Below are 11,849 nucleotides of genomic sequence, written 5' to 3' on the forward strand. Positions count from 1 at the left end.
AATTCTATTAATGTTTAATTATTTTTAATTACTGTTCCTCCCCTATGTTTTTAATTGTTTTTATTTTATTTGTAAGCTGCCTTACAAATAAGGGAGGGGAAATAGTGGAGTATAAATAAATATATAATATATAATTTTTGAAATATGCACTGAACCTTAGGAAACAGAAGTATTGGTGCAGGGGAAGCCCCTTTGGCTACCTTTAGTTAAGATGCATTACAATTAAGCATTATGCTGACCATTTTTTGCTTCTTTTGGGTTTAGAGAAGAATGCCGCTTAATCTGGTGAACATAACTCGGGTTTACTACCCACCAAAAGTGCACAGAGTGCCACTGTCCTATGTAGTATAAAGATGTCACATATAGATCACAGCTGTGCTGCTTGCTTGAAACAATGTGGTCCCCCCTCCCGTGATATATGCTAAGAACCTGTCAGCGCCTATACTCTCAAATTACCTCTGAACTATCTCTTGTCCTTTGTCATTTCCACAAACCAGCATACATGGAATTCTCACCATAGCTTGGAGTGGGGAAGGAAACCGGGGCTCTCAGTCATGTATCCCCAGTCTATTGGTAGACTCAGGTGGAATCTAGACACATATTTAAAAATGCTGCAAAAATGCTTTTTTTCAAAAAACATTTTGAAAAATATATTGAATTTGCCATAAGCTCACCATTGCCATCTAGTTCACATTTGTATAATGCACTTAAAACACACTTAAAACATTTGCAGCTATATAGCTGATTTCTCTGTAGATTTCACATGCAAACATCTCATCATTCTTCCCTCAAATGTTGAAAGCTACCTTTTTGTTCTCTTTACTTGCATCTTATCTAGCACACATTTGGAATCTGCACATGGCAATTTTCTTTCTGGTAGAATTGTTTGTATTGAATTGAAATTGCAGAGTGAGGTTAACTACTACCTTTTAAAAATAAATAGCCTGAGAGATGGTAGTGGCCATTCAGTAATGTGGTAGGAACTAGGAACCCAATGATGTTTTGAGAATATTACTTTTTGTGGGCAATATGTTAAGAACTTTTCCCTTTATACATTGGTGTTTCCCCCCTTTTAATTCTCTTCTTTCTCCATCTCTCTATACCTCTCTTATACCTTTTGCTTCATAATTTATCATTGTGGTCTTTACTCAGACATGCAAAGGGATGGTGAAAACTAGGTGGTTTTTTGGAGTGCTGTAAATCAGCTTGTGGACCTTTATTGTGGAAAGGTGAGCTGTAAAAAGGAGGGGATGATGGTTTATGCATTAATAGATGACTTTTCAAATGTTCTAAAACATTCCATCCAAGGTGCCCCTTACAGGTGCAACTGCTCAGAGCAAATAAAATGTTATTCAGCAACTATGCTGTCCATTTTTTTATCTCCTGTGTGCTTGCATGAAGCTTCACTGGAAAGCAACATCTGTCAATATGGTTGCCCCAGGCCAGGCATTATATTTTGCATGTGGTTGTGTCTATAGGGATTCCCTGTTTGGTATACATTTGGAGGACAGACTAAGGACTACTTGCTGGTGTGACATTTTAATACACAAACATGTGCTTACTTAATTCTGTCCTTTTTCTTTTCTTTTTTTGCAGCTTCACAATGAGCTGGAAAAAGGTGAGAGGGACAGTGCAGAGCTACAAGAGTTTGCCAATGCCATTCTACAGCAGATAGCCGATCACTGCCCTGACATCCTGGAGCAAGTTGTCAATGCACTTGAAGAGTCATCATGACCGAAGCCAGTGCTAGCCCCCTAGCAGCAGCATGCCTGGGGGCCAAGCCCGGTCAGTCCAAGGAGTCATGAGGATGCAGAAGTGTGTGAAAGTGGGGAGGGGGAGAAAACAGAAACTTTTGGTGCACCTTTTTATAAAAAGAAACAAATGAACCTATCTCCGCTCTTCCAGTTTATAGATACTGATTCATGTCTGCATTCATCCTCTCACTGCCTTTCTTCTTTGGAATATGCCTCCCAGTTACTTTTCCTGTTGGCTTTGGGATACGTCTGCTCAGAAATTTACTGAGTTCAGAAAGCATGGAAGTGGCAATATATTGGACACAAGTAGTTCTGGTGATCCTTGAAGTGGTGGCAGGAGAACACTTGCCTTGATTTTTTTTTTCCAGTTAGTAGAAATCTTTGGCCTACCTTCCTTTATGGGGGAAGTTGAGTATGCTCTGATAGCGGCCCACAGTTGGCCAACATTGATTTAGCTAGCTCAAGGTATGCTGTCTATGTCTGCACAGGAGTTTTATCCTAAAAGCAGAAGTTGTTACAAGGAGATGGGTGGTGAGGAGAATCCCTTGTTCTCTTTGGTAACTTCAATTGAGTAAGAATGGGAAACATGTTTTCTCTGGTTTTCTGCCTATTGTAAGCCTTGTTTTTGTTTACCAAAATAGCTATGAAATGCATGTGGCTGTTGGGGAAGGATCCTACCTGAAACCCTGGAGAGCCACTGCCAGTCAACACTACTAAGCTAGATGGCAGGTTCCTGTGTTTTCTTTAGTCAAGTTTCTTGCTCTTCTGGCAAATTTTAGAACCTTTTCTACATAGCTTTGCATTCTCATTTGAAGGGTGCTCTCTTTATGCATGACTTCTCATTTTTATCTATTTCTGATTTCTTAGGGGTTTACTTTATAAGCTACTAGATAGCTTATAAAGCTCCAAGAGTACTAGATATGGTCGCCCCTACTGCTATCTTCTACAACACTCACCAAAGATTGAGTAAACTCAAGATAGTTTCTCTAAATGGCATTCTCTTAATGTATCCAAATTCACAGGCTCATAAATAGGAAACTGGCTATTCACGTGTTTTGCACTAATTGTGAAAATGCAGTTTTATTCCGGGCAGCATTTTATGCATAGTGTCATTCTTCAGGCATTCACAAGAACTCTGGTATCAGGTTATTTCTTCCTGAGAGGAACTGTTTTTGATTTTTATTCTTGCAGATTTCAGGATTAATAGAATCTTTTGGAGCAGACATAGAAGAAAGAGTTAGGATTCTGAACTTAAAGAAATAAGAGAAAAGATCACTGTTCCTTACAATGCTTTCCTAACTCGTTTACCTCTATGATGATAGCCCAAATCACCATGCTTGGCTTTTCCAGCTTAAGCAATTTATACATGGATAGGCCCATGCATTCAAAGTTTAGAAAGCAGACACTCTCTCAAAGCCTTTTTCTTTTCCCCTTCAACAGTATCCCCTCTCCACCAGTGCAACTTTCCAATTTGGCAATCCACACCCTAAGACATTATTTTCTATGTAGCAAGGAATAATTTTCTATAAAGTTACTGTTCAGTCATTACCATCTTCAACCCACGGACATTGAACCAGCCTCAGTATCCCCAATCAGGAGCCTCTCTGACTGAATCAAGAGTCCTCTAGGCACTCTATGAATCCTTTATTGCTACTTTTTATACACATAGTTTATGCCTTTGAAAATGAAAGGATGCAGTCAGTTCTTCAAGATGCTCCATTTCTTCCTTTCATTCTCATGCAGGAGAAGGAACCTGGGGATACCTCAGAAAGGAGATATCGTATGAATAAGATTGGTTTGGAATGTCAAACAGTGTTTCTCATGTGGATTTTCTGATGAGAAATTCACATTGCTGTCTTAGTTAGCACCTTCAGGACTTTGGAGATCCGGAATGATAGTTTTAGAGCTGATGGCATTAATAGCCTGAGGCTGATGCTTTTTCTCAGAAAGGCAGGCGGGGGGAGAGACTTGAATGTTCTCAAGGTTGAAATTGCCTTTACCGGAAGGCATGTAGACAGTGACTGTACATACCATTGAGCCATGCCTCATACCAGAACCGCGCCTTTGCCCCCATTGTTTTGAGTCAGCACATTTTGATAGGAGCTGTTGTTTTGAAATCTCCCTTATAGCCTTTTCTTCTTCATCCCTAATTACTCACTGTAGGGATTTAATGCTGCCTGTAAAACCATCTCAGCCTTCAGGCCTAACATCTTCCCACCACCACCACTCCCAGGCTATCCTATTAAGTTATATGGCCGCGTCTCCAGCTGCCCTTGTTCCCTGCTGTAAAACAATCCACTCTCTCTGTGGGGGAAGCTATGGAATTTTCCTTATCAGCGGTTGAAATGACTTCTGCTTGTAAACCTCTTACTCAGATGCTCTTTGATAGTGGCTTTGGGGGCAGGGGTGTTGCTGAAATTTTGGGAGTGGAGATGGAGATAGTTGCTTGTGGTTGATACTTCATCCCCATGTGCTTCTGGCACTGTGCATAAATCACATAAACCGGAGTTCTCCATGCTAGTATTTTTGGAGACTTTAACTCAGCTGCCGCCATGTGGCTGTGCTACTACAGACGCAGGAGCAGCTTAAGCAGAGAGATGCCATTCGCAAGGCAGTGTGTACAGGGTCCACCAAAATGAAATTGGGATAAAGCCCATTGTTTACACTCCACTCTACTCACAGCATGTGATTCAGGGGAGGAGGGGATTTGTGAAACAGAGCCAGTTCCCACACTGGCCATTTGGTTTCTGTCACCCAGCAGCACACCTGCTGTTTGAACCCCTCCCTCTCCAAGCCCAAGCCTGGAGTATGCATCTCTTTCAACTCCTCTCTTATCCCACCACCATGCACACAACTTTCCCACCCCATTCCATGAGCTCAGAGTCCTGTCACCCTAATGCCTAAGCTCCCAGTAAAAAAATGATCTAATCCCTCAGTAAAGTAGAGAGAGAAAGAGAGAGAATAAGCAAGATCTTATCTTGGAACAATCACCTGACTTTATCAGCAGTGTGCCATTGCAGATAATCTCCTTGATGCCATTTGGATAGAGGTCCTGTCTCTCTGCATTTCTCTAGGAACTGTGGAGCCTTAAATACAAGGTGTTGGCCATGAAATGTTGTTGAACCTGGCCTGCTTCAACTTGCTTCCTTTAACAGAAGAGTGCAAGATAGTTGACTGCCTTGTGGGTCTGGTTAACATTGTTAACGTTATATGAGATATAAAATGTGCATATCCAAAAGGGTTATATGTGGCAATCTGACTGCCACTACACTATCACAGCTCTGGAAGATTTTTGTATCTGCCATATCTGAAATGAGTGAGATCTACCACAGAAAATACAGCTCTGGACAGTTGTGCTAGAAACGTATTGTTTCCGCACCTTCCTTGTTATTCAGTCCAGCTTTCAGAAATAGCCTCTTATCAGGGGACTCTAAAATCTCTTGTTTTACACTAGCAATGGCCATATACTTTTGTTGCCAGATTATAAAAAGGCTTGGTTGTATTGAAGGAATGTGGTGTTGCTTTTTCAAGCTATAAAGATGCTAATATGTAAAAGGTGGTTATAAACTTCAGGAACCCCCTATAGAGGGAGTAGTGGAGCAGTTTGTCTTAAATTTGATGCAGTTATTAAAACTCTCTGGACAATCTAGGTAATTTCTTGACATCCTAATTGGACTGCTTAATGCTCCCAAGGAATCCAGATTCTGCTTCCAATTCTATCAAATCCAGGTGTTTTAAAATAATAAAATAAATGGCACTTCAGACTCTGAATTGTACAGTGACACTAGCTACTAATGTTCAAAAAACTAATAAGAGACACATCTTAGTGAAATGTCTTTTTCATGTTTGGGGTCTGCTATGATTATTGCCTTTTGCTATTGCTTTCACTCAAAAAATGCCAAACTCTAAAAATCCAAAACTGAACGAAATGGTTAGAGTGTGTGCTATCAAATACCAGTGTATTTGGGTCTTCTTGGTGTATTTTGGAAGATCACTGTGAAATATGTAGTATGGGAGTTTTAGGCATCTGTTTTTCTCTATTCTAACATTCAGGGAGCATTCCGTTTTGGAAAATTCTTATATCTGAAACACTAAGTTAATGGAACACTGATTTCCTCCTATCTCACACCTCTGTGCTAGCAACTGAGCATGGGTTCGTGGAGTGACTTGAGTGAAAATGTCAAAAGAGTTGGAGTTAGAAGGTGCTACTTCAGAGAACTAAACAGTCATGGAAAACAGGTTCTTGATTTAATAATACTGCCCCTAGTGGTGGGAGTGGAATTGGGAAGTCAGGCAATTGGTGGATGGGAGCTGCCAGAATTGACAAGACAAAACTCTTCTCATGCCAATCACTCAGTCTTGTCAGTGCAGCAGGTGCTGTTTTTATAATACAATATTTTTTAACTTTTTTCCATTTGTAGAGGAAAGCCGTTATCCTTCTGAACAAAATGGCTGTGTCTGTTGACCTTTTTTAAAAAAGAAAATAAAAGCATTTCCAAACTTTTTAGTGTCAAAAGTGTAATCATAAGAATACTGACTTTTTTCAGTGTGTGTGGCGAGTGCTGTAACCCTGTCATCATTGGTATTTCCCCTTTCCTTTTTCAGGGGTATATTTTTTATTTTTTATTTTCCTGTTTTGTTCTCTGCTTGTCAATTATTGTCTGTGTGGTCCTCTGGCTGGGACAATTACCGACAATGTGTGTCTGTTGTCCAGTTTTAAATAAAAAAAAGATAGAAGTAGAAATGAAAAAGTTGTGTATTAAAAATATAAAAAATTAAATGTATCATCCAAAGGAATTCAAAATATGAAAAGGCAAAGTTCTGGACAACTCCTCCCAGTTTTATAAGGAAATGGATTTTTTAGGTTCAAGGTACCTTTCAATTGCCTTTGACAGACCAAGGAAGACCAAACCAGTGTGGCCTTCTTAGCAATGTTGTTAACTCCTGATTTTACCCCTCTCCCAATACTGTAATGTATGGATGACCTTTCAAAAACAGGAAGGGGCAGCATTAGAAACTACTTTTTCCATTGATATCTCTGGGGCTTTAATACTGCAAATTTAAATAGAAGGGATGCATTGCAGCATTTTTGCACACTCTTTTAGTCTCTATTTTTTACACGCAAACTACTTAGTATTTCTTAATGCACCTTCATTTATGTCAGTCCCACTTTATTTGTGTGTTATTTTGTATGTACCCACTTTTGAAAAGGTGCATTCAGAATCTTACAACAAAGGGCTTGCCATTCTTTTCTGCACCAGTGGGATGGAATCTTTTTAATCTACTTTTAAAGGGTATGGCCAACATAAATCTGCATATCACAAATACTGTTGCTACTAGCCATATCTTAATTTATTTTACATGAATGTACCTCTTTTTAAAATCCTGGTAAATTTGGGGGATATCAGTAACCCTTTCAGTTTGAGATTACCTATGTTCCTGTGCTGCTGTCTATTTAATTCACTGTCCATTGCTGCAGCAGAAATCAAAGTTGAGAATGCTGGGATACATTTTTGTTAATATGGGATATAAACATTAAGCCAAGCTTAATTGATATTCTTCCTTTAATTTGTTTTTTAGGCATCTTTCATGGCTTAGGGTGAGTCTTGGCATCTCTCAATCATTTCACCTTGTAAACCTGGGTTTCCCAAACTTGGGTCTCCAGCTGTTTTTGGACTACAACTCTCATCATCCCTAGCTAGCAGGACCAGTGGTCAGGGATTATGGAAAATGTAGTCCAGAATCAGCTGGAAGCCAAAGTTTGGGAAACCCTGTTGAGGGAACCCAGGATTTGGCTTAATACTAGTTTCAGTGGACACCTCCTAAATACAAATATTTCCCAGGTTTTGCTTCTCTCAGCTAGTCTTCTGTCCTTCAGTGATATTTGGTATGCTAGATCTAAGCATATTTATGCATATCAAAAGTTCATGTTCTTCTTTAGGTTCCGTATAAGTAAATGGAGTTGTATCCAGAAGACGCTGCTGGCATGACTTAAAGCTAATGTAACATCATGTTCATTCATCCCTGCCAGGACAGTATTGCTACTTCCCTCTCATTTACCTCATGCTGAATTTAGATCATCAGGATCTGTTTTAACAAATTTTTCGTGAAGGCAGCACAGTGAGCTGTCAAAGGGAGTGAAAAATTGTAGGATGACCCCTACACACACACACACACACACACACACACACACACACACACCCCTCTCATGCATACACTACAGAAAGTGATCTTCTACTATTTGGAAAGTGATGTGTTGCACTTTAACAGAGGAGGAGATGAGCTTTGCATATATAGTCTGGCATACTTTGAGTTCCTTCTGGAAGGAGCAGCAGCAGGAGATAATAGATGTCTGTGATGCAAGTGCGCACGCTGCCTTCAACTTGTATGTGTTTTATTGATGGAGTCATGTTACTGACAGGATAATGAATTGCAAAGAAATTGTGTTATATATTCAACTTTGCCTTGATAATAGAAACACTTTTGTTCAGTTTTTTTCTTTCCTTTTTTTTATTCACAAACTAAGTTCATGAGGAAATTATAAAATTATTTAAAGATGATGCTGTCTGGTTGTTGTTTTTAATTGCCTTTTAACCTTCCTCTTGCCACACTTCCTTCCGTACCCTCACGTGTACAGTAGTTGCTATACTGACTGCAAAGGATAAGAGCATAAGAAGAGCCTGCTGGATATGTAGCCCAGCATCCTGTTCTCGCAGCGGGCAGCCAGATACCAATCAAAGCCTGCATTCAGGACATGAACACAACAGCACTCTCCTTCTGATTCCCAGCAACTGGTGTGCAGAGGCATATTGCCTCCAGCAGTGGAGGTAGAGCATAGTTGTCACAGGTAGTAGTTGTTGATAACCTTATTGGTTAATTTGTCTTTTCTAATCCAAGGATGTGTTGTGTTTCTATGGAACTGTCAAAGGAGGGAATTGCAGCATTTGAGGAAATGAACTTTTCTCTTGATACTGTCACAGTTGTCACATGACACATATTTAAAGTTCTGGTTAACCATAGAGCTCCATAATTATTTTTCTTCCTTTTTTGATGCTGGTTGGATCTCTACAGTACTTCCCTGTCCCCATTCCTAGAAAAGTCCCAAGTTACTTATTTTCCTTTTAGTACAATGAAAGAGATGCTCAGGATGGCATATCCAGTATACATGCATATCTACCGAAGTACAGTATATAAATGTTTGGTTTTCTTTCACTATACTCCCAACCATCCATGCTACAGTGCCCTGCCATGTGGTGCAAAGCGTCCTGCTCTTCTCCCCCCTCGCCCTCAAAAAAAACCAAAACCTATCTCCAGCAATGCTCTGACATTTCAGGTTCATTTCTTCTTACTGGTATTTTTAAATTCATTCTACTTTTATTATTGTGCATTTCACATATTTGCATTCAAGGAAATTGCATAAGGGCTTTGTTTTGTTTTTTTCAGATTCAGTAAACCAGAAAATTCTTAATTTATCCATTCATTTAACTTGTAAGAAGCAGTAAATAGCTGATTTTAAGAAAAGAAAACTAGCAAAACTAGCTTTTCACCATACAAGACAGCTTTTTTGCTTCCCTTGCTTAAAGCTGCATTCTATCTTGTGCCAAGTCCTATGCACCACTGCTGAATGCCCACCAGGTTCATCTGCCAGCCTGGAAATTCCAGTGCCAGCCCATCTCTACTTGCAACAAGACACATTTGGGGGCTTCTTTAGAACTGGGACCCCCAACAATTGCTCTGCATCTTATTCTCCAGCACTCCTTGCAGTTTTAGCATCCAGGGCAATTGATCAATGCGAGTAGCAGTGCAGACTTTAAATCTCTTTTGTAGTTTGTATCAGGAAATACGGTAATGATCTTAGCCTTAGAAGTTCATGTATACTGAGGCCAAGGATGAAGAACCTGAGGCCCTCCAGGTCATGTTGAATTTCAGCCCCAGATAATATTGCCAATCGTCAGAGATGCTTGGATTTGTAATTCAACAGCATCTGGGGGGGGGGCACAGGCTCCCTGTCTCAGCTTTATAGGATTTTCAATACCAATTTTTGTCAATGAAGCATGGGAAATGACCTTAGGGGACTCAAAGGATCCTGCTGGAAACAGATCTATTGCCTTAATTCAATACCATTTAGATTTATTCTGCAGATAGAGATCTCTGGGCTCACATCAGACCAGGACTTTCTATGTTGTCTCATAATTAATACCTCAGTTAGCTGGACAAAACTGTAAGTTAAAGATAATGTTACGACTGAATGTGTCATTCTGAAAGCATGGGGGGTTGCAGTTTTCAGTGGTATGCCCTTTCTGAACTCCTGAAATGCTGAGGTTCAAGAGTCACAAACGCAGGAAGTGGTCAAAGCGTAACTTCGTAAATGCCAAGGATTCTCTCCAGAACAGATGACTGAGTCACAGCTTAGAGGGCCCGTAACAATAACATCGCTTATGCTAAACAGCCAAGGTGCCAAATCTCTTTCATGTATTATCAGGTTACCATTTATGTGCCGAGCAGTAAAAAGAGCACAAGATGTCCTGTGTTGAGACATCTGTGCCTAAAACGGGGTGGGGTAGGGAGGAAACAGGCATGAGAATTACAGTGATTGAGTCTTTGGTATACACTCTAGTTGAATTTCTAATATTATGTTCTCCCCCTGCCTGCCTCTCTGTGTCAAACCCTCAGGAGTCCTCAGGCCACACCCCTTCACAAGGCCTTTTTTGTCTTGCTGGAATGTGCATTTGAGAGGAAAAACAAAAGGTTCCCTACCACCACCAATGTTTTCCATTATATCATCTAATCCAGGCATAGGCAAACTCAGCCCTCCAGATGTTTTGGGACTACAACTCCCATCATCCCTAGCTAACAGGACCAGTAATCAGGGATGGTGGGAGTTGTAGTCCCAAAACATCTGGAGGGCCGAGTTTGCCTATGCCTGATCTAATCTGCTTTCACCATGGGGGAAAATGGGAGAGCCAGTTAAGAGTCTGCTGGATCAGGCCAATGGACCATCTAGTTCAGCATCCTGTTCTCACAGTGGCCACGCCTGATGCCTTTGAAAACTTGCAAGCAGGACCAGCAACCACTATTCAGAAGCACTACTGTCTCCTACTGTAGAGGCAGAGCATAGCCTCCATTATATGTTAAGGAGTTTCTGTACCACCTTTCGACATCCGGTTTCAGCACAGTTTACAAAAAAAAATACAGTAACAAAAAAAAAGCATGCAATTGAAACCTCAAAGGGCAAATAAAAACAGCAGTAAAAATCACAATCTCAAAGCATTTTAAAAGCCTCCCTGGAAGAAGAAGAAGGTGTTTGCCTAGCATTGAAAAGATTATCATTCCAAGTGCCTGACAAGAGAAATCCAGTTTCAGGACACCACGGCCTTATTATTATTATTTCATTATTCCATGTATACACTGCTTACTATCTGAACCATAAGTGCCCCCTTCCCAGTCATCCATCACCTCACTTCAGACAGCAGGAGTACTCTGGGGATAGTATCATCAGATGACTATCAGTGTGCCGGCAGGATGGTGCAAGAGCAGGCATTTCTTCAGGAACCAGCAGCCCCAATTCATGTAGGCCTTTATAGAAAAGCCACCAGCATCTTGAACTGGAAACGGATCAGAGGCCAGTGCCTCTTAAAACAGTCGGTGGGGGTGGGGGTGGGGACATTTAAAGAGGCAATTGATACAATTTATCCCCATCCTCCTTAACCACAGATGACACAACAGTGCTGTGTTGGTTTCCTTTCATTCACAGGAGTCCTTATCTAGTATTTTCATGCTAAGAGGCACTGCAGCATTATCTCCATTGACATCATGATGGATAGCAACCTGCATATCTCACAGTTATTCATTAAGCTTGGAAATATAACCCAATGACTTAAAAGTACATTCTAGCAAAGCAATAGCGAGTTTGTTTGAGACAAGCCATTATCGCTGACACTGCAACTGCTTTCAGGCACAATTCTTGTACTATGGAGGAGGGAGAGAAACCACACCTTTTTATGTTTCTGTCACATCACCCATTTATTTGTGCTTTCTTCATCTGGCAACAATATCTGTAGGCCTTTGCCTATGAGTTTGGCGATGGAAAACATT

General features: G+C 40.5%; 1 protein-coding gene across 10 annotated transcripts in view; it reads left to right on the forward strand.

Moving 5' to 3' along the window:
* Positions 1-10,538, forward strand: part of ERC1 (ELKS/RAB6-interacting/CAST family member 1) — a 176,044-nt gene extending 165,506 nt beyond the window's left edge. For 9 of the 10 annotated variants that reach the window (XM_060279984.1, XM_060279989.1, XM_060279986.1 and 6 more), the window contains one exon: positions 1,597-10,537. In XM_060279984.1, coding sequence (XP_060135967.1) covers positions 1,597-1,734 — 138 coding nt within the window. In that variant the 3' untranslated portion in view covers positions 1,735-10,537. Of the gene's footprint in view, positions 1-1,596 lie in introns of all 10 variants that reach the window. The other variant, XM_035127947.2, reaches the window with a different exon arrangement.
* The last annotated feature ends 1,311 nt before the right edge of the window (positions 10,539-11,849 follow it).

The sequence above is a fragment of the Zootoca vivipara genome, chromosome 10 (genome assembly GCF_963506605.1).
Source record: "Zootoca vivipara chromosome 10, rZooViv1.1, whole genome shotgun sequence".
In the NCBI taxonomy this organism is placed as follows: domain Eukaryota; kingdom Metazoa; phylum Chordata; class Lepidosauria; order Squamata; family Lacertidae; genus Zootoca; species Zootoca vivipara.